Source organism: Marmota flaviventris, chromosome 4 (genome assembly GCF_047511675.1).
Source record: "Marmota flaviventris isolate mMarFla1 chromosome 4, mMarFla1.hap1, whole genome shotgun sequence".
NCBI lineage: Eukaryota > Metazoa > Chordata > Mammalia > Rodentia > Sciuridae > Marmota > Marmota flaviventris.
This window is the reverse complement of record NC_092501.1, coordinates 98,729,282-98,753,430: the sequence shown is the minus strand read 5'-3', so window position 1 is coordinate 98,753,430 and position 24,149 is coordinate 98,729,282. Positions and strand designations below refer to the sequence as shown.

At 35.6% G+C, this 24,149-nt stretch overlaps 1 protein-coding gene across 3 annotated transcripts; it reads right to left on the bottom strand.

Moving 5' to 3' along the window:
* Positions 1–1,453: 1,453 nt before the first annotated feature.
* Fbxl3 (F-box and leucine rich repeat protein 3) lies at positions 1,454–22,678 on the bottom strand. 3 transcript variants are annotated; one of them, XM_027938070.2, is made up of 5 exons: positions 22,327–22,678; positions 17,206–17,554; positions 13,668–13,790; positions 10,121–10,292; positions 1,454–3,995 (listed from the first exon to the last, which is right to left on the bottom strand). In XM_027938070.2, exons 2-5 carry the CDS (start codon positions 17,551–17,553, stop codon positions 3,352–3,354), a joined length of 1,287 nt encoding a protein of 428 aa, XP_027793871.1. In that variant the 5' UTR covers position 17,554; positions 22,327–22,678; the 3' UTR covers positions 1,454–3,351. The 3 variants fall into 3 exon arrangements, with proteins under 3 accessions (XP_027793871.1, XP_071467545.1, XP_071467546.1); XM_071611444.1 differs by having other exon boundaries at positions 22,509–22,596; XM_071611445.1 differs by lacking the exon at positions 13,668–13,790 and having other exon boundaries at positions 22,327–22,410.
* Positions 22,679–24,149: the final 1,471 nt, after the last annotated feature.

The window sequence follows — 24,149 nt, the reverse complement described above, 5'->3', positions numbered from 1 at the left end:
CTTTAAGATGACTTTATTTTTAAAATAAATTATTGGGAAATTATACTAAAAGCAATGTGCTAAAACCTCACATGCTTTTTTCCCTGTTCAAAAAAGTACTTGGGCTAGCCAGGTTTGTTTCTAGCATTTTCTTTACCCTTTATTGTCCAAGTTGCTTTCTGTTCTTGAAATTGTCCTTTCTAGACTTTCTGTTTAAAAGAGGATGTTAGGCTCGGGTCGTGGTTCAGTGGTAGAGTGCTTGCCTAGCATGTGCGAGGAGGCCTGGGTTAGACCCTCAGCACCACATAAAAATAAACAAACAAAATAAAGGTATTGTGTCCAATTACAACTAAAAATAAATTAAAAAAAGAAGATATAGGGGCTGGGATTGTGGCTCAGCGGAAGAGTGCTCACCTAGCATTGTGAAAAATAAAGATAAAGGCATTGTGTTGTGTCCATCTACACCTAAAAAAATAATAAAAAATATTTTAAAAAGAAGATATTATTTATTGAGCTGATATTCTAAGGAATATCCCTTAGTTCACCTTTGCAGGGAATGGCTTTATGTCTTCTTTAAAGGAAAGCTGGGTGTCAGCTAGCATGTTAGATTTTCCCCGACTGCTCAGTAACATCTAAATCAGCCCCACATATTACCTGGGATCTATCACAAGTACAAAAATGCTTTCTTAGAATGGAAATTATTTCATCTTCAATCACACCTATTGGCTTGATAATGTTTAAAACAGCCCAGAATACCAGAGAAAATCAAGTTTTTTTCTAAAGCCCATTTAAGACAGGAGATGAAAAGAATTTCTATAGTTTAAAAACTATTCTGATTTATGTAAAGAGATTTCTCTCTAAAAAGGCTAGCAAGGTTCAAGGACACTTTAAGACTAAGAATTCTATTTATAAGTTGGTTTTGTAAGTTCTCATTCTAAATGAAGAAAGGCCTATATTTTTAATTAACCTTTTTTTTTTTGGAAAAATGTAAAAACTAAATTTACATTTCATGGTAAATTTCACAGGCATGAGAGCTTATTTAAAGAATATATTCCATGTGCCTAACATTTTAAATTCAAAAAAGCCAATCTACCATAAAGTGTTTAATGTTAAATATTCTATCAAATACAGATTTGAAACTAAACCATAAATTGTGGGTAATTTTTTTGAGGTGCTGGGGACTGAATTCAGGGTCTTACATATGCTGGGCAAGCATTTTACAATTGAGCCACAGTCCAAGCTTAACCAGTTTTAAAATCGAAATAGGTATATGTATTTGAGTGGTTTGAAAAAAAAATTCTTAAGGTTTCTTAGTTTCAAAAAATATATTTATTTTTGGTTGTGGATGAACCTTTTATTTATTTATTTTTATGTGGTGCTGAGAATCGAACCCAGTGCCTTACACATGCTAGGCAAGTGCTCTACCACTAAGCCACAACCCCAGCCCCTGAAAAAATTTTTTAATAATACAACACCATTAGTAACTATCTTTATTCTCAAATTGATAAAAGCATTTTACATATTTTACAGTATAAACAAATTAAGTGCTATGCATTTTGCTTATAAAGTGACAAAGTATTTCAAGCATTATACAATTTAATTTGTACAAAAAGTAAATTTTCAAATAAAGCTTTGGTTAGTAGAACTAATCATGTAGTGTCAAATCCATTTTCCAAGTTAAAAAAAAATCCACGAGGCACAAGTATTTCTTGTACAAAGCTTTTTACTATTTGGTAAGGTGGAGGGGGAAATACTACAATAATTGCTTTTAACTTTCAAGTCCAGGTGAGTCTTTTTTATTCTCATTTATATGTGACCAAAGGGCAAAATATCACTTTTGAAAAGCATAAGTTATATAGAAAATAATTTTTATTTCATTCTTAGGAAGGTCATCTATTTAAAGATTGTTAGCTTCCATTAATTGTCAAAATACTTTCTAAAAGTCACACTACTGAAAAGAGCCATTTCAAGCATTAATGTATTATTTCATTAGGGGTAAATGGCTTCTAATTTCTCTTAGGAGGGGAGTATCTACTACACTATAGTACCCAGAATCAAAATTTATATTGTATCTAAAACAACTAAATACTAAATATAGCCCCAAATTTAGTATTTATACAGAGTCTATAATGCATGGAATTAACTTTATTCATATTAAAGTAATATAAAATGCTAACTTAAATAATATAAAATATTAGTTTAACCGAATTAACAATCACAAAACTGTATTTTTCTATTAAAATTTTCCAGTTCACTGAGCACTGTTTACTCAAATATAAGGTAATGAACTTAAATATATCCTTTTTCATATTTTCTATTTATGCTCAACTATACACTAGTGCTCCTTTAAAAAAATTCTAGTTATATTAACAATATAATTCCAAAATGGAAAGATAGGCCATCACTAAAATTCACTGGAGACTAATATTCTTTCTTGGAAACAATTTATAAAACATTTTAAAGTCTACCTTTAATTATTTCAGCTTGGCTTTTTAAAAGTAGATAAGCTTTTCATTTCAATTATAGTAAAATACTTCAAAACTAGTTTAAGCAAACAGGCAAAACCAAAGAGAACTGTTTGTAAAGCATTCCTTACTTTACATACAATGCCTCAAGTGCCACAAACATAGTAACATATCACAAGAGAACTTTATATGATTTAGCTGATTACAGAAAAAACCTAGATTTATACAAAGCTAAATACTGTCTACTTTTTATATTCCACTTATTTCCTTTCAGTTTGATCTTGGCTCTGTGTGTTATCCTTCTATAATAACCACTGTGTGACATTTATCAGTTTTCTAAGAATTCCAATTACTTATACATCTTTTTTTAAAGAGCAATGAAACATATGAGAACATTCAACCAATCTTTTTCATTAGATATGGATATATCCTACATTTTTCTCACAAAATGCTCACTTTCCTGAGCTATATTAAACACCTTATAACAGGTGTATGTATAACTGAAGATCCTAAAATGTCAAGTTTACATTTTTTTAAAAAATGCATAGAGAACATTTCGGAAAACCTATTAGTACTTGCTTCTTGAATATTATAATACATAGGTTTTGTTTCCTTCAGACTATGAACTGTTTAATCTTTACAAATGGTTATTACTTTCTAATCTGAAATCAGGTGTTTTTTTTTTTCTTCACTTAAATGAGATTTGATTGCTAACAGACTAAAGAAACACATGGATTTTTCTGACCAAAACTGATTTATAGATCTTCTAGTAAACAATTCTCACTGAAGATATCAAATTTCTGTGCCACAAAATAGAATTATATCAGAACTACAGCAAATAAACTTTATTATAATACAGTTGCTTGAAGTTAAGGTGCTTTTCATTATGCCCTACATTATGCAGTCCTTACCAAGTAGGCATCATATCTGGAAACCATACCCTACCAAGATGCTTAGATACTTCCCAATGAATCTGCTCCAAACTATACTTTTGGTCAGGAATTAATACTTCTTCCATAATGGATAACTGAGACAGGCGGCCACCACACATCTTCACAAACTCAACAAAGGCACTACATGAGACTTCACATTCCCCTAGTCCAATAGCTGACAAATTTTTGCAACGTTCTGCAATGCGAATTAACTCTTCATCAAGTGGCCGTAATCCATTAGCACACACTACTAGTTCAACTAGTCTAGGGCATGTCATTCCCACACGGCCAAGCACATCTTTGCTTACTGATCTCCCAAAGTAAAGATGAGTGGCAGGTATCTCATAACGAAAAAATGGGTCAAATTCTTCTTCATATAAAAAAAAATACATCACTAAGTTCACTTTGGGTGAATGTTTGATGAAAGCATCCCAGCTGCTCTTCTGAATAGTATGGAAATGTGTTTGTCCAGGATTCTCACTGACTACATCAATGCGCAAATGTTCTAATCGCACATGTTTTTCAGAAGACAGAGCAAGTAACAACTCATCACTTAGTAAGTGGTAATTCAGGGCCAATTCTCGTAAGCCATGACACTGATCAGCCACACAAAGGATACCTTGGAAGGAAAAAAAGGTAATTATTTGCCAGTATTTGTACAAGTTCATCTGTTCAAAAATTTTATCAAATACACTACACAGCCCACAAAATTCTGCCTCATTTCCCTTACCACAAAACCATAGTTTAAAAAATCAGTTGGATTATCAGAAAGTCAGTCACATTTAAAAGCTAGGATTAATTTTATCTGTAAGAACTTCTAAGTCATAATGAGGCTCGTGTCAACTCAGCAAAATTTTAAAATAACATTTTAAAAATACAGTTGCATTTATCTTATTAATGCATGTATACTGCCTTTTTTTTTTTAAATACCATTAAACTTACAGGTTGAGAAAAATTACAGTCACTGCAATAGAGGCCAAAGAACATTTTTTTTTTTTTTGAAACTCAAAACCTAATCCTAACAAAGAAACAGGATAAGATATAACCATATAAAACATTTATGTAATCAAATAAAATATTTGCAAAGTAAAATTCGATCAAATGATCAACAATTTGTGAATAGTAATAAGCTTATCAAGTTTCTAAGGAAAAATATTGTTATCCTTAGATAAATTAGTCAAAGATAATCAGAAAACCTCCCAGTTCAAATGAATGAAAATCTAGATTAGTTATGACTTTTGAAGTTCTAACACCCAGAAAGTAGTTCCTTAAGTAGTTCCCTAGACTCAGGGCACAATGATTCGCCCAAAACTATTACCCTAGCAATAGGTAACTTTACCAAAGGTATCAATATTTGATACCCAAACTTGCTTAGTATAATAATTCTGTCCCCAAATGTCACCCTATACTACATGATAACCCACTCAATCCATTTCTTACGCTTAGACAAGAGGGATAAGAACAACCAAACATATCATACTTTCATCTATTATTTATTTTACAAATATGTAATAATAAATAAGTTATTCCACAAGTACTATAAAAGAAATTAGAAACCTAGATATTATTTCTATTTTGGTGTTATGGCAACTAACTAAAGATAGCAAAGCTGGAATACAAACACAGGCTAAGTTACTCTAAAAGTTCATGCATTTAACTATTACTTAGAAAGTGAAAAGACAGAGGCCATCAATAAGTCAAAACTTAATACAAGTGGAAGAAGATATGTAAATAGAATCAGAAGAGATAAACTCAATCACTAATATCAAAATTACCAGAAGAGGGAGTTGTGGACCTTGGCAGTGCATTATTTTTACTATTCAGCCACTGCCAATTTCTTTTCCATAAGTAAATATACCCTGATCACCCAAGGTAACCTGAGCTCATCTCTGTTCTTTGCAATACCAAAAAGGCTTGATATCAAGGGAAAACAAGCATATGGAAAATTGGAAAGATGCAAATAAGAGAAACTTTTGAGATACCATCTAATAACTACTAAAACAATGGTAAGCAGCATAATTCTAAATATGGTCCCCAAGATTCCACATCCTAATCCTTAGCATCTGTGAATGTGATATCATATTCATAAGTATGCTATCTGGCACAGTTGGCCTTATAAAATAGAGATTATCTAGATAGATCTAATATAATTATAGGAGCCCTTTCAAAAGCAGTTTATCCTGGCTGGTTGCAGAAAAGGAAATCAGAGAGATTCAAAGCAAAAAGGGAATTAATTAAACATGTTATTGATGGCTTTAGTATATGCAAGGCAGCTCCTAAAAGCAGAGACAGACCCCAAGCAACCTCTTGTGAGTGGCCAGAAAAGAAATGTCTTATAACCTCAAAGAAATGAGTTCAGACAATTTGAGTGTGAAAGTAAAATTTTCCCTAGCACCTCCAGATTAAGAGCCCGCCTTGCCCAACACTTTAATTTCAGCCTTTTAAGACCCTAAGTAAAGAAGCCACCAGAGCCCTGCATACTATTTTGCCTTACAGGATGGAGCTAATAAGTACGTGTCAGGATAAGCTGCTCTTTTTGTAGTTTGTTATGCAGTAATAGAAAACCATAAGAAGTTAAAAATGTTGAAATATTTAACATAACAGAGACAAGGATAAAATAAAACTGGTGAGCTAATACAGCTCAATATAAAAAGAAAAAATAACCTCATTAATAAAGGATTAATAAGCAAAGGATATTTTTCCACAAATGGCTGATAAGCACAAGAAAAAATACTCAACATCAAGTGTCAGCAAGAAAATACATATCAAAACCACAATGAAAGACAACTTCACACCAACTAGCTAGGATGGCTACAATTTAAAAACAAACAAAAAAGTGTGAGGATGTGGGAGAGTAATGTAAGTTGGTGTAAAATAGTGCAATTGCTTTGAAAAACAATCTGTTAAGTTTCTCAGTGGGTAAAAAGAGTAACTATATGATCCAGTAATACCAATACAAGGTGCATACACAAATGAAATTAAACAATATGTACACAAAAAATGAGACATGAAGTTTCACAGCAGCATTATTCAATACAGTCAAAAGGTGGAAACAGTTGGATTCGGTGGTGCACTCCTACAATCCTAGCAGCTCAGGAGGTTAAGGCAGGAGGATCACAAGTCAAGGCCAGCCTCAGCAATTTAGTGAGGCCCTAAGTAACTTAGTGATTAAGGGCCCTGGGTTCAATTCCCAGCACATCCCCCCCTCAAAATAAATAAATAAATAAATAAAATGGAAAACAACCCAAGTATCCACCAACAGATAGGTAAATGTGGTGGTATGATGTGGCTTACCCATACAAAGGAATATAAGAATAGTACACAGAAATAAAAAGAAACAGAAGTTCCAATTCAAGCTACATCATAAATGAACCTTTGAAATGTTAAGTGATAAAAAGATCACATATAGCCATGATGCCATTTATATGAAATATTCAGAAAATGTTTATCTACAGAGATAAAATAAATTAGTGGTTTCCCAGGACTGAGTGGGATTCAAGGTTTTAGGGAGTGAGAGCTAAGGGATTATGTGGTTTCTTTTCGGAATACTGAAAATATTCTAAAATCTACAGTGGATATAATGGGTACACTACTCATCAATATACTCTGAATCAGTAAACTGTACACTTTAGTTGAAACTGTATAGTAGGTAAATAAGGTTCAATAAAGCTGTCAGGCCAGGGTATTATTAAGTAATATTAATTAATACAACTCATTTGGAGGGAGGGGGCATGGCAAGAAGCATTAAAACAAACAAAACTAGAACTTTTGACCTGGGACTTTTTCTTAAAAATTTTTCTTAAAGAAGAAATTCATAGAAGCAAACTGCTATGTGCCAACATAGTTAATTACTTTTTAAATTACAGCAGAAAACTAGAAACAAGTATCCAACCTTCAAAGAACTACAATACAAATGTTGGCTTATCAACCATGTAGAATACTAAGTGACTAAAATGTTCACTAGCTCAGCTGATAATTAAGTATTTTATTGTCAAGCACTGGTGCTAGGATAGCAGAGCTACCAAAGGAACAAGTTATACTTACCTAATAGGAATAGTGAATAATTAAACAAGGATGTACTGTGAAGCTCATAACAAGGGAATCAGAGAAGACTTCCCAGAATAACACAGTAAGATTGAAAATATTAGAATGAAGGCTGTGAAAATGGAGACTGGAGAAAGAAAGAAAATCATATTTCATCTGAGAATACCCAGACATGGAAGAGAGCACAAGCTTTCTAAGAACTAAAGGAGCTCAAAACATACTATGCAAGTAAAAGAATATCAAAGGATGAATACCAATAAAGTAAGGGCCAAATCATACCAAACTTGAAAGCCTAGGTAAATAATTCAGACTTTTACCTAAAACAAGTTTTAAAGAAAAGTGGAGGAAAAAAAAAATCAAATGTACATTTTGAAGAGATAACTCTGCCTGTAGCATAGAAATAAGACTATATAATGGCAATGCTACAAATTAGGAAATCAATTAAGAGGATACTACTGCAAAGATTCTGGTGGTCTAGACTACAGCTGCTAGAATGGAGATGGAGAAAGGTAGGATTCAAAAGCATATTTTAGTGATGGAGTCTTGTTACCAGATCTTGGTAACTAACGGATAGAAAGTATAGGTAGGAGGGATCAAACGTGTGCTCCTGACAACTAGATGGATACTACAATTTACAGAGATAGCAAAAAGGGCAGAGCAAGAGATCTGAAAAGGGGGAGAAAAGGAATTCTTCAGTTTGAAGTACCAATGAGACATTCTAAAGCACTGGGCTATCAGCAGTTTTAACACATAGCTCTGGAGTTCCAGAGAAACTGAAATATAAATTATTAACATAGAACGTAACTGAACCCACAGAAAATAATGATATTGCCCAAAATTTTAGAGAGTACAACAAAAAAGTATCCAGTACAGAATACAATGAAACAGCAAAATTCAAGAAATGAAAGAAAAACCATCAAAGGAAACTGTAGACACAATTAGAAAACAGGAAAATCTGCAGTATGATATGAAAGAAACAAGTCACTAGTGTCAAATTAGTGTCTAGAGGTAATAAATAATTGTAACAACTGTATGAAAATGGAAAAAAAGTTTCATACAGTGTTCAGTAAAAAGTAGAATAGAAAACAGCCCATAACTTCAACTTAGAGAAAAACTATCCAAATAAGCCAAGTAGAGACAGAATCTATACAAATATGTTAAATTTTAAGTTACCTTCTGTGGTTATATATGTCAATTAAAAAGCATTACAGATGGTCTTTCTCTTCCCTTCCTTATGGAAAAATTATTCCAAAATACTATCTGAACTAATATGTATAACTAATGAAAATATGAAAATAAATGAACATGGGAAAATAGCAGGATAAAGAGAATAATGAGCTTATAGTTTCTCAGAGAAAATAGAGACTCAAAACCTCTCACGTAAGTGTGGGCAAATGCTACTAAATGTTTACAGAGCTATGGAAGAACACAAAAGTAGGGGATCTAAAACAGAGAGAAGAAGGGGATTAAAACAAGTAACACTTGAGCTGAATTTTGAAGACTGCATTCGAGTTGGCTAGGTTAAGATGCTTAAAAAAAATAATAATAATTAAAAAGTATTCCACATGTTACAGTGTTTGGACTGACCACAAACAAAGATAAAGAACTGTAGTTCCACAGGGTTCAAATAAAACCCACATGTGAGTGAGTAGCAAAAAAGATTAAATAAAATAGGGACCATAAAGGAGGGGGGGAGATCACATAGGAAGTAAATGTTAAACCTATTCTTCTTTTTTTTTTTTTAGTAGAACTGGGGATTGAACCCAGGGCCTTGTGCATGCAAGGCAAGTACTCTACCAACCGAGCTATATGCAGTCCTGTTAAGCCTATTCTCAACTTCTATTTTATGATATTCTCAATGATACATCAGAAGTGGCAGAGACAACTAGGAAAATACAATAGTACATCTAGCCATCCCATCACCAAAACCCCACTTGTGGAAAATTTGGGAAAATAATCTCCAGCCAAGAGGGAGTCATCTCCTTGGGAGAATATGGAGCTTTAGTTTACAATATAGCTAAAGTTCCAGAGGGATGGATGTCAATAGTGGGGAGGGTTCAGGATGAAGCAACAGAGAGAAATATGAAAATCACATTTGTACTTTTCAACACAAAGCCATTTGGAATTTAAATAATCTCAAACTGAACAATGTAGTAATGCTTAGGAAATTTTATGTAAGAGAAATTAGAGCTCTTATAACACTATTCACATATTTGATGGGTTCTTGGCTCTGAAATGGAACTTGGAAAAAGCATTATCTTACAAAATATAAGGCAACCACTTAAGTACAACTCTTCTTCCTCTACATAGTGAGAACAGCAGCAATTATGTGGCTGTTCTGATTCAAATTCTACCCTATTAGCTCAACTATAACTAGAGAAAATTCTATTTTATCTCCAGAAATACCTCAGTCAGATCTCATGTTGTTCTGTCTTCTTTTCTTTGTAAAATTTATTTATATTCTAGCATATGCTATACACAAATTGCCAAATAAACTGAAGGTCCATGTAGAGGCTACTAACACTATAGAATTTATGCTACTGTATTATGACACTAAAAATATTCTTATGCAGAACAAACAGTCCTACCCAACTACATGTGGGTTAACAGAACTACCAACTATTAAACATAGTTTTCTTCAATTTGATGAACAAATCAATACATTTAACTAAAATATACCTGGCAAGAAATACAACATACCGGCTGGAGAGACATGAGGACAGCTGCTCATCTTCAGTAGCTTGAGCGTATCACTATTGTTGGCCACTAGTACTTTGAGGGATGGATCGTCTACTGGGGTATCATCTATTTTAAGTGAGGACAGGGATTTGGAGTTTACAAACACAACTGTCAGCGCAGAGATAAAGTGAGACTGAAAAGCAAAAAAAGATTAAAACACTGTTTTAATTTTTAGAAAAGACAACTTAGGGATTTCTCTATAACATCAGCTATGATTCATCTCAATACTAATGATATATTTCAAAACTGTTAAAGGGTTAATACTTTTATACTGTTATTGGAAGTATGATAAAAAGATGTGACTACCATCTTTGAGCAGAGCCATTTTACCTGTGAAAGATAAATGAATTCCAAGCCTCAGGATGTAAATCATGGTAAGTAAAAACAGGAATTATGGAAACAAGAATAAGGATACTTCTTGCAAGACATGGTGGTGCATGCCTGCAATCCAAACAACTCAGGAGGTTGAGACAGGAGGATTTCCAACTCAAGACCCTCAGCAACTTAGCAAAACCTTGTCTCAAAATAAATGACAATAGTAACAAATAAAAACAACAAAAACCTGGGGATATAGACCAGTGGAAAAGTGTTCCTGGATTCAATCCCCAAAACCAGCAGCAGCAACAACAACAACAACAAAAGAATACTTCTCAGACACTTTACTGTATCTGGAAACCCTACTTTAATTCCACACTAAATTTAATAGTAATGTCTATTAAAATAGCAATAATTATTGGGACAATCATTAAAAATTAGTAACAAGTTCAAATCTTGACTATTTGGAATATGGAAGCTTAAAATTTAATTCTAAAACAACCAAAATCATACTTAAATTTTATTTCAAATTTAAGACACCCTCAAACATGTTAAATTATCTAAAACATTTTCAAGTCTCTTACTGAATTTCAATGTATTTTATCCACAAATATGCTAAATGAGTATATTTTATCCTATGCATGTAAATAACTGTTGGATACAGAATCTGACCAAAAGGAACAACTATAGAAAACAGAAATCAGGACATGTAAAGTATGTGAGTTTAAATAATAGCTGAGATAAGCTATAAATTAATGGACAAAGAATTTGGGAGAGTAAAGAAAGAAAGGCTAATACACACTCTGACAAAATTCACTACATAACCAATTTTACTCTTCACCTAGCTTTATAAATTCTGTTCAGCAGTGATAAAGGATGAAGGCAGGCTAACAGAAAAAAAATACAACCAAATACTACCTTGCTGGTCACAATCTATAACTTACTTTTCTCCTCTATACTGCTAGAATTCTGATTTAAGTAACTTAAGTGTTAACATCTTTCTCCCAATATTTTTATATCAAACTCACCTGTATCTTGTGCAATAACATTTGTTCATCAGTATGCTCATGACTGCAACACTGACCCCTTTCACCATTGCCCTGATCTAGCTATGGACAAATGTATTTCTTCAATATTCTTTTCAGTTCTCTTAGGAATTCCAATATAGAGCAATACCTATTTCAATTGTTTCTATGAAAGCCATATAAGGAAAAGAAGAACAATATAAACATCCTTAGGCCTATTTAATAAGGAAAGAACCAGTTCTAGCTACATCAGTAGTTCTCAGATTAGAGGTTGGGGATGTAGCTCAGTGGTAGAGCACTTGCCTGGCATGTATGTGGCCCTGAGCTCAATCCCCCAGTACCACACACATACACAAAAAAAGTTCTCAATTTTGTACTAAAATTTGCCCAGTGAAAACCCGAAGTATTAAGAAAAAAACTTCAATATGCCTTATGGTACTGTGGTGTGTGTGTGTGTGTGTGTGTGTGTGTGTGTGTATGAGAGAGAGAGAGAGAGAGAGAGAGAGAGAGAGAGAGATAACACGAATAGTATGTGTTTTCAACCATGGCAGGTATATAGAAAAAAATCAATTCAGAACACTTCATTTTCCATGTTAAATGAAGAGGGTGGTTCTATGTCATGTAACTCAGTGTTACAGCAGTGGTCCTTGAACTATCTTTTTTTATCCCTAGTAGTGGAGATTTAACCAGAGGCACTTAAAATTGAGCTATATCCCAAGCCCTTATTTTCTGAGGCAAGAGCCTGGTAAGTTGCCCTGATTAGCCTTGAACTTGTAATCCTCATGCCTCAGCTTCAAGAGAAGGGATCACAAGTATGCACACTGCATTTGGCTTCATTGAACCATCTTAATAAGAGTCATGAGGACTATTTACAGAAAGGAGACAGCATCACTGCAAATTTAGAATAGGGATAGAAATCCAAAACTTATACATAATTAAGTCTGAGAAGCAGTGATTTAACTCATGTACTTAGGATCTCATAATGTTAAAATAAAGAAATTCTCCTCCCTTTCCTTTATTTAAACAATGAGGAAAACATTTTATCTCCAAATGTACAGACTTAATGAAAATTAAAAAAAAAATAATCAAAGGACTGGGTATATAGCTCAATGGTAGAACACTTGCCTAGCATGCATGAGGCCCTGGGTTCAATCCCCACTACCACCAAAAAAAGAAAAAAAAATTAATCAAAATTTTAATATAAACTGGTGATACATCTGGTAATGCTATTCTCTTGGAACAATCAACTGGTTATAATATGCATTCAATTTAGTAATATTATTTCCTGAATCATTCTGGTAAATTTAACTACTAGGTGTTTTGAAGAGTGTCTAGATTTTGGTTTTTTTTTTGATTTTGGTTTGTGGTGTACTCTAAAAAGAAAACTTTCAAATTATTTTTGGATACCAACCTACTGAACATTACCTGACATAACTTAGGGGACTTTAGCAGTTAGCCTTCTAAAAATGCATGCTTCTTATTTTTCTATTTTAAGACAATGGTTATGGAGAAAGACTATCTCTATATACAGGGCCATATTAGAGCATATAAATAAATATAAACATTTAACTCTTCAAAAACAATGTTTTCTTTCAGTAAAGTAAATTAATCCAAGCTGTACTGATTCTCATTTTGCTCAAGGAACAAATCCTTTTTTTATATTTATTTTTTAGTTTTAGGTAGACACAATATCTTTATTTTATTTTTATGTGGTGCTGTGGATGGAACCCAGTGCCTCATGTGTGTTAAGCAAGCGCTCTACCACTTGACCCACAACCCAGCCCAAGAGCAAATCTTAACAGAACATTTGCCAGAAGTGTTTATAAAGGTAGGCTATCCTGGCTCCCAAGTCTGGCACTCTCAACTTTTGATTTTAATCTCATCGATATGCTCTGACCACCCAAAAAGGAATATCTATATTTCCCTTTACTTTGACATGCTTGTTTCTCAGTTTTACTTTCTTTCAAGCACTTCCTAGAGAATTTTCTGTAAATGCATTTACTCTTTAATTACAAAGGATTTTTAAAATAGTATTTCTTAAAATTCTAAATAGTAACTGTTATTTCATTATATATATATTTTCTTATTCTCTCACTGTCAATTCAAGAAATGGTAAGGTTTTCACTGGATTTCTCCATAACAGCTAATAAAATAAAACCAGCAGATACCTTTGGTAAATCCATAAAGCTTGGCCGAGCAGTTGAAATAAGTCCAAGTGTCTTTAAAGAGCAATTAACAAGTTGCGATAATATATCACAAGCTGCTTCAGCTGATTCTTTGCTGCTGTCCACCTTAGGGGGGGAAAAAAAACCCTTTAACCCATGCATATATTTACATTTCTCTCTGTTTATCTTCATTTTACAAAAGCAAGAAAGTTATTGGTTATTGCATACAGTCGTCTATCTTCCCCTACAACTTCAGCCTTTTGAGTCCCCCTAAGAAATTTATAGTTGCAATTGTCGAGAGAGTTTTTTATATAAGATACCTATTTAGTTGATACCTAAGGTGATCTATTCCAAACTTGATAAACTGATGAAACAAATCAATTTATAGTCTTTGAAAAATAATTATATATTTGGTAGAACATCACACAATGGATATAAACAGTGTCCATAATAAATATTTCAAGGCATCAGAAACAAATGAATATCTATTAAGAATGTTCAAATGAACCATAACTTACGAATCGTCAGCAATATTCTTAATGAAAAGATGAATATAAAGTAGAATAAGGGTGTCCAAAAACTAAACAAGCGTGAAAATCTGAACCAAAATAAAAGGTAGTTACTCTCATTTATTCTTTTGCCTAGATATTTCCTGTAAGAATAGTACAGTAAAACAAACAAAAAACCCAACAAAGGATGTTAAAAAGTTAGCTATAGTTGTTCCCTGGGCTAAAAAAGCATCTTAAAAACAGAACAGTTAAAAGTAACCCTATTACTTTAATTTCCAGATTCAGACACATTACCACAAAAATGTTCTTAGAAGATGGTGTAAAACCCATGTATTATTTGCATTGTAATCTCAGAGCCATTTATAAGATTATCCTTTGGTTAAGTTTCTTTACATCAGTTCAAAAAATGTGATCCCTACATCAGCAGTATCAACATCAACATAAGAATCTATTAAGACATGCAAATTCTATAGAATAGACAATGATTGATGTATGTACATTCCATGTATGTATTATGTATCAAAATGCATTCTACTGTCATGTATGACTAAAAAAAATAAATAAATAAAAATTAAAAAAAAAAAGACATGCAAATTCTCATACCCAACCCAGACCATATGAATAAAAACCTCTAGGGGTGGGACCCAGCAATCTTTCTCATCATAAGCCCTCTATGTGATTCTGTTGCACATGAAGTTTAGAACAATTGTTCTAGACATCATTAACTCTAAACCTCTTTGTCTAAAATATCAAGAGCCAAGAATCCTGTGATGTGCCTTTTCTCTAAAGTGTAAACAAAAAACTATTTCCTCAAGAAAATAAACAGCCCCTAATAAAAAGGTTAAACTTAGAGAATAAATGGTTTTATGAGAGTTATACAAGGTGGATATACCTGAATTGTGTAAAAGAGATATAAAAGAATAAAGCTAACCTAGCCAATCTACTGTATGGAATTTATCTTTAAGATCAGATGAGTGTTTATACTCTTCTTTTTATAGCATTTGCCATTAGAACATTCCTGGGCAACTCAAAGATGACTAAAATCAAAGGAAAGGCTTTTCAGGTCTCTTCCCTAAGCAAAGGGGGCTGAACTGTTCCTGGATTTTTGTTTGATTCCCTCACCAATCCCATGCCCTTGTTGCTAAAATTAAGACTGCCAGGTAACATCCAATTATATTTGAATCTCAGGTAAGCAAGTTTTTTAAAAATATTAAGGCTGCCTCAAAGTTTGTATGGGATGTATCCATAGAAAAATTGCTCATCAAATGGAAAGCAGTATGGAGACTCCTTGGAAAACTGGGAACGAAAACACCATTTGACCTAGGTATCCCACTCCGTGGTCTATACCTAAAGGACTTAAAAACAGCATACTACAGGGACACAGCAACATCAATGTTTATAGCAGCATAATTCACAAGAGCTAAACTGTGGAACCAACCTAGATACCCTTCAGTAGATGAATGGTTAAATAAAATGCACACACACACACACACACTGGAATATATTCAGCATTAAAAGAGAATAAAATCATGGAGAATATAATGCTAAGTGAAGTAAGCCAATCCCAAGAAACCAAATGCCTTATGTTTTCTCTGATTTAAGGATGCTGATTCATAATGGGGTTGCGAATGGGGGACATGGGAGGATTAGATAAACTCTAGATGGGGCAAAGGGGAGGCAGGGACAGGGAGGGGCAGGAAGGGGACATGGTGGTAGGAAAGACTGTGGAATGGAATGGACATCATTACCCCCAAGCACATGTATGAAGACACGAATGATGTGATTCTACTTTGTGTACAACCAGAGATATGAAAAATTGTGCTCTATATGTGTAGTATGAATTGTAATGCATTCTGCTGTCATAACTAAAATAATAAATTTGAAAAACTTGAAAAAGAATTGTTCGACTATTTGATATGCACCTCCCCCCCCCTTTTTTTTTTTTTTTGCTACTTGTCAATCCTACCTCTAGTGACCTAAGTGCTTTTGAGCATTTTTCCAGAATGACCACAATCTACTCAACCATTCCCATCACCAAGGCTCTCCTAGCTTTTAGACACAAATGAGAGAATAAACAGGTAAGTAATCCAAGAGGAAATGACTTTCTTGGAGGGAAGATCAGCCTTTATTTAGTTAAGGTAAGAAGCTTCTAGGTTAAGAACCATTGCTTTATCTAGGATTAACTGGGAACCTTTAGTAACTGGTACATATAGGTAAATCAGGCATTCATGTGTTGTCCCTTTTCAACAACAATTATAAAAAATATTTGTTTGCTAAAACAAACAAAATTTATTATTTAGTTAAGGATTCAGAGTAAGCAGGTCCACATATTTCATTATTATTCTCCAAAACACAACACAACAAACCTCTATATTCACACACACAAAGCACTGTGATTTCTGAAAAGTATTCTGGACACCTCAAAAGTTACCCCACTACACTATCACATCATTGCAGGGTTTCTGATATATCCCTTCCAGCAAAGAAAATAAGCAAACAGTTTCCTATGGCATTTTTCCAAGTATCATTCTTTATTTTTAAAATATATTTATCTAAACCTTTTAAATGTTTATGTTTATGTCATCTTTAGGTTTGAAAATCTCATCAAAAATTCATCAAAATTAGCAATACTCAGTTCCTGCTTGAAAGAAATAGCAATTAAGTTCTACTTAATCATAATCTCCCTGATTTTTATTATTTATTTTATATTCCTTTTTCCTCAAATTTGTTTGTGATAACTCAGTTATAGCTTTAGTCAATGACTTATGCTTGTTTAGGAGCTGCTTTCACTCTCTGTAAGAAATTATTAATAATTCTAATGGAGTAATTAAACTTCATCAAATGTCACAAGTATTTATAATAGCTTTTAAAGTAATACAGTAACTTTGTATCTTTAAGTACATTCCCTTAAAAGGCAAATATTTTAAAGACATAGGAAGATGTTCTAAACTAGTACACAAAAGCTACTAAAAATGATTTCATTTATTTATTTTAAATGCTTCATTTTTTAAAAGAAAGATTTAAAGTATTACCTTGAAGCTGACATATTGTAAATGGTTTGAATGTCTTTTGATAATCTGTTTGATCAGCTCTGGATGTGTAGCTTTCAAATAAGATGTAGCTGGCTGATTCAATTCAAATTCGAAACATCTCCACAAGTCAGGCATGTGAAACACCTGATTCCAGTTGCGGCAAACTTGTGAAGCATGAGCCCGGTCAAGAAGAGGCAAATACTTAAATACTTGGAGAATAATGTCTTGAAGGAGATTACCCCAGTCACAAGTCTGAGAATGCTCATTTGTAGTCCTCAGTTTCTTTGATTTCTCTGTGGAACCTTCTTCAGATGAATTATCGTCACTATCTCTTCTTCCTCGCTTCATCCTATTTAGAAAAATGCATCATTTTTTTCATTCCACTTAAACTTTTGAATAAAAATAACCCCCAAATTCATTTTTCTGTCACCAAATATGTAACTGTGTTTGTATATTTAAACGAAATATGAACAAAGAACTGGATCAGCAATTCAGGAAGAATATCAAACTATAATGAAAAATATGAGAAGAGAAAAACAACTACAGTTTTACAAATTCTGTATATTTCTGGGAGATGTTTTTAAGCATTTATACCATAATACAAATGATTTTGAAACTAAATCAAGAATTTACATCTCAAAAGTTGTAGTCAACTAACTAAATTGAATATAAAAGGGAATCTACAATGAAACTTTCTAAAAGTTTTTTATTAAAAAAAAAATCTAAGATATTGGCTATATTGACTTCTTAAGTCCAAGGCAGATCAGGGTCTTCAAACCTCCAGAGAGGATGTGAATTAAGTAGCCAAGAGATCTTCCACAATGAACAGTCCATGACATATGCTACTGCTAGACTTTGTGACCTCTGTTAAACATAAGAAAACTCAGGCTGGGAATGTGGTCCAAAGACAGATCACTTGCTTTGAAGGCATCAGGCCTTGAGTTTCATCCTCAGCACTGCAAAAAAAGTAAGCAAACTCACCCCTACCACGCAATGTTTGGTCTGGAATGTGGTTTCTTCTTTCAGCATATCACTTACTACTGTAGTTTCCCATGTTGTAGTTCTGAATGACACATATATGTTTATTTTATGTTTTTTTTTTGGGGGGGGGGGTATTTTTGGTACTGAGGATTAAACCCAGGGGTGTTTCACCATTGAGCTACATCTCCAGTTCTTTTTAATTTGAGGGTCTAAGTTGCTGAGGCTGGCCTTGTTCTTGCAATTCTCCTGCCTCAGCCTCCTGAGTCACTGGGATTATAGGCACCCAACACCATAACTGGCTAGTCTATGTATTCTTAATACCTTTATTCCATTTGTTTCTTTGACAGTATTTCCATAGCTAATAATAATGTTGTTATTATTCCATAGCTAATAATGTTGTTATAAGAGAAGGGGCTCTGGAATCAAGTTCCCTGCATTTAAATCCTGGCTCCATCTCTCATTGGCTATGTGGCTTCAAATAAACTTCAGACTGTACTGTGCTTCAATTTATAAAACAGGTTCAAGATAAAAAGTCCTTGTGAGCAATGAAGTATTAGGCTTTGGAAAAAAGAGAGGAGACTGTTGAACTCTGATTTGGAAAAGCAGTTCAGAATTAAAAACATTAAAGCATACCACACAATAGAAACAGGTTATCAATCACAAGATAAAGAATGATCCTATTTTTGTTTTAAAATGGTGTGGGGGTGGTGTGGGATTGAACCCAGGGGAACTTCACCACTGAGCTACATCCCCAACCTTTTTTAGGTTGCAGAGACTGGCCTTGAACTTAGAATCTTCCTGTTTCAGACTTCCCAGCTGCTGGGATTACAGTCATATATGCCACCAGACCTGGCCCGCCAAATTATATGATGATTAAAAATGGGTAATGAAATTATAGGCAACTGTTTTTATTTTGACAATATGCTGTTTCTTTCTACATTTTACATATTGCTTTTAACCTCAATATCTTACCTTATAATCAGATTTTTTTTTTTTTTTTTAGTCTTATTAGTTTGAAAGTATAGCAGGCTTTAAGCTAAATGGGATAAATGAAGACCATTCATTGGTACTCCTAGTTTACAGCCTGGAATACTTTCCGTTTGTTTCTAGAGAGCAGTGCTGACAGGGTAACAGTTGGGCTCCAACTTATTCCTGGCAAATCAGCATGGAAGAATTTCTGATCTTGTGTCTGATGAAGGATATGAATATGCATGCCTAAATTAAATATATCCCTGCACATTCTTCCTGTAACAAGCTAGCAAAATTTGTGAAAGAGAACTGAGGGCTGGAAAGTAGAAGAAACAGAATGGCAGAGGCCACTGGCAATGAAAATTAGTTCAAGAGGCTTATATATATATATATATATATATATATATATATATGCTCAATAAACTCCCTATTCCTCATTGTTCTTACTCTATGTGAATAAAGTAAGTAAATGATGGATATCCTATCAAGCAGGGGAGAGGAAGGAAGAAAACTGAATGACAGAGATGTCAAGCAAGAAAGTATTTATGGAGGACTGAAACATGTTTGAATCTAAGAACAGATTTTTTTTTGTTAAGTGTGTAAAGAGGAGAGGTAGAATAATATACAATGTAATCTTTAGTTAAAAAAAAAAAAAACCTTCCTAATAAAAATGTCCCACTAGAGGTTGAGATAACATTATTATTATGACCCATTTTTCTGCTTTAATTTATCCTGAAGACTTTAATTTTAGCATATACAATTTGGGTCAACGAACAAAGAGTTTGCTTCCAAGGGCTTATAATTTCTCTTCTAACTGCCTAAAACTACTCACAATATTGAGACACAGATTCAAAAGAGAATGAAGGAGTCTTCCTAGTTTCTACATCTCATTGCTGAAGGCTATCACCTATTCCTGGAAAAGTCTTCTAAAACCAGAATTACTCAAAAACAGAATGGTTCATTTTACTTTAAAGTATATGGATACACAAAAATAAAAGGGCAATCGTATTCAAACAATTCTGAATAATACTTTTTGGTCCTAACAATAGAACCTTTCTTTTGTCTAATACTGTCCTGTTTTAAATAAAGTCTATTTCCATACCTTCCAAGTTGAGCTGGGAGAAAGCTGACAAATTCTTTAAAATGTATACAACACTAAGGTACAGTATCTCTTGATCTAAATATAAAGATTATGTGACCACCAAAGTATATTTTAGGCACTTACTAGATTATAAATAGCTGAAAAAAGTCTGTAAACTGTCATATGTATTATGACAGTGATGCCATAATGACAGTATATTAAACAACTGAAGAATGTAAGGTCAAATAGCAATAAAAATGTCATCTGTACTATCCTCGTTTATGCATGAAAATAACAGTAAGTGCGCACCTTACTGTTATTAAACTTAAAAAAAATTTTTTAGTTGTAGATGGACACAATAACTTTATTTCGTTTTTATTTATTTTTATATGGTGTTGAGGATCAAATCCAGTGCCTCACACATATGAGGCAAGCACTCTACCACTGAGCCACAACCCCAGCCCCTAATAAAAACTTTTAATGTTTCCAAATTGGTCTCACTCATGTAAAAATTTCCAATGCTTTCAGAAGTATTTAATTAAATTTATTTACATAAGAAACTGCTGTACAGAAAGCTAAACAATTCAGAGCATACTCTATATTCTACAAATAATTTATATCAAGAATTTTATATACCCAACTTTCAGTCAAGGTGAAACACACCTCTTACATTTGAATAGGAATAAATGTCAAAGAGATTTTCTAGAGCACCAAAACCACACCTTTTTAGGCAAGTTTACTTCTCTGCAGGGTTTCAAGACCCCACAGGATGGGTCTCTGGTCAAGAGAGCTTTTAGTGATATTATTATTACCAAGTTCCCAAAAGCAATGAAGTTAAACTAGCTGAGCAGCACAGGGAGTTAGTGAGCTACCAGCATTTCCAGAAACTCAAAGGAGTCAATTTGCTCATCAGTTAAAGAACAGAATATGTCCCCTCATTGAACACAATCTCTTGCCACTCCCTACTGGGAATCAAACCCAGGCCTATGCATTTGCTAGGCAAGATTCCATCACTGAGCTAGGTCCCCAGACCTTTTTCCTTTTCTTTTTTTTTTCCTTTTTTAAAATTTGAGACAGGGTTCAGTCTGGCCTGGAACTTGCAATACTCCTGCCTCAACTTCCCCAGTAGCTGGGATTAAAAGTGTGTGCCTCAGTGCCAGGCTCTGAATGTACACTCGGTGTGCAGTAAACACAAGACCATTTGTATTTAGCTCAAAAAGTCCTATTTTGGCATTACATTCTTTTATGTCCTTTTTATATTCTACTTTGACTAATGTGAAAATTAATATGCGTTCTTTGAAATGCAAAAATAAAACAATGAAAAAGAAGCTCTCGAAATGGCAGTGAGAACATGGTGGCAAAAATATCTAGTAGACACAACCCAGAGTGTATGGCATTTTTATAAACAACTCAGGGATAACAGAAACTACAGTTTTCCTAAGGAGGAAAAAATAATTAAATTACCTGGGTCACTTGGACACCATTAACAACAACAACTAAAATCTTTCTCACCTCTCCAAATTATTGACTGGACGGCTTCCTGCCTGCAACTCCACCTAACCTCTGCTTCCGCTGAGAGCCAGCGCGAAGCTGCTCCACATAAGTTGACCAAGTTTTCCACTACGATACGCGGCGGAGGAGTCCCCTCCTCCCTGCGTCACCTCCACGGATTGGCTTTCTGTGACATCTCAGGCGCCCTACCCTGGGCAGTTTGTTTTGAAATCTTAGTGCCTCTGACTTCTCAAGCTACCTGCACGGGCGCGGCCCACGCCGAGCAGAGCTCCGCCGAGGCAGAGCTCAGCTGTGTCAGTCACCAGCCTCCGCCAAAACTAATAACACCGCCCGGCTAGGCTGCATACGGCCGACGCGCACGCACCACGCCTTGTTGACATGTTTTGAAGCAAGCACCGTGGGGAGACGCCCCCAAGCAGGCTCCAAGATCTGCGTGTCGCGCCTCGCTTCCCACCCGCGCTCGCAAGGGGCGGCCAGCCCGCAGCCCAGAGCCCGCGCCCCCGGGCCGGCCCACAGTCGAACGGCGAACCCTCCCCGGACCGTCTCGCGGGGCCCCGGCCCTGCCCCTCCGCCGTTACCTGCTGCCGGGGGCGGCTTCCCCCACACACCACCCCGGGCTCCGGGGACGGCGGCGGCTGGTCCCGCGGCTCTCACATGAAGCCCCCCGGGGCCCCCGCTTCGCGCTCCCGCCGCCACGGCCCCCCGCGCTCCGCCCGCATCCGAGGCGCTGGTCCCGCGACGGGCGCCAACGCGGCTCCACCTTTGCGGCTCTCGCTGTCCAGAGAGAAGATCTCTTTCTCAGTCCCACGCTGTCTTCCGCGTCCTTGCCCCGGGACTCCCCGTCGCCGGCCAGAGAAGCTCTCAGCGAACTGCGGCCAACGCGTAGGTCCCCTGCGCCTCGGCCCTGAGTCCAAAATGGCGCCCGGGGCTCACGGCCGCGCGCTTTCCTCGGCGCGTCTCTGTCCGAGGGGGCGGGCGCGCGTCCGAGGCCGGCTCGTTCGCAGCGGGGCCGGCCTGGGCCTGGTGGAGAGGGAGCGCGCCCAGCGGAGCGCGCGCTGCGGCGGGTCCGCGCTCTGGTGACAGGAGAGACCTCGGTCTTCCCGCCCGAGACGTGATTCCCGCAGGAAGGGAAATTTTTGTTTTGGAGCGGAATGTGGGCGGGCTAGAGCTAATTAGATGCCGAGGAGATTATCTGCGGCTGAAACTGGAAAGTTTAGAGAGGTGGAGCAAAAACAAGAAAGGAGGGAGTGTCTCTGGAGCCTGCTGTAATCCAGCAGCGAGTTACAACCGGCAGATCATGGTAGGTGCTGACCTGCGCACACCTCCGTGAGGCAGGCACAGCCTTCGGTGACCACGCCTGCTTTGCTCTTGGTGACCTGTGGGGTTAAATGCACGCTCTAAAAATACTGTTTACACACATACTAGACATAAAAGGTGCTTGAAAGACTGCAAGGAAATACCCCAGCATGGTGATAGTGACTTGGATTTTAGATGGTTTTTGTTTTTCGAATATTTCTATTTCTCTTTTTTCCAATGTGACTTTTTTCTGCTTTTTCTCTTCTTTCCTTTTTCTTTTTATCTTTCTTTTCTTTTCTTCAGGGATTGAACCCAGGGGTGCTTAACCACTAAGCCACATCTCTACCACCTGCCCCCCCCATCCCACCACCACCACCACCACCCCCGTTTTTTTTTTTTTTGGAGACCCAGTCTCACCAAGTTACTTAGGGCCTCACTAAATTGTTGAGACTGCTTTGAATTTGCGATCCTCCTGCCCTAGCCCCCTGAGCCTTTGAGATTACAGGCATGAACTACCACACCTGGCTCCAATAGATTTTTATCATCAGTTATTCTTAAAAACCATGCTTGCTTTATGAAGTAAAGAGACTCCTGAAATTTTTCAAAAACAATGAGAGAGTGTAAATAGATGACTAATTATAAGAATTAGGAGCCTTTTGCAAATCAAGACATTTTTGTAACTGCTACCTAATTGACTTGTTTTAAAAGTTTAGATTTGGGGGTATTGAGTTTTTCAAAATTAGAAATGCCCTTAGGTGCAAAAATCTTAGCTTGAATTACACACCATTTCTCCATCCCTCTCAAAAATAAAAAAGAAAAAGGAGTTTTCCATCCAAAGATGCCGTTGAACTTCTTAACCCTTGTGGGGAAAGACTGGAAGGCAGTGATTCTGAGGATCCCTCCGTTTTCCCCCTTCTCCCAAGAAATTGAACTAGGAAGCCATATGTAAAATTACATTAAGATTAAATGTGGGGAAATGCTAGTGATTGTTTTTAAGGACTGGCTGTCAGATCAAGACAAACTGTTCAAACTCTCCAGCAGCATCATAAGTGGATGTACCTGAACTGCAACATTTTATTAGGTTCCTCAGTGACTGGATTGTGAG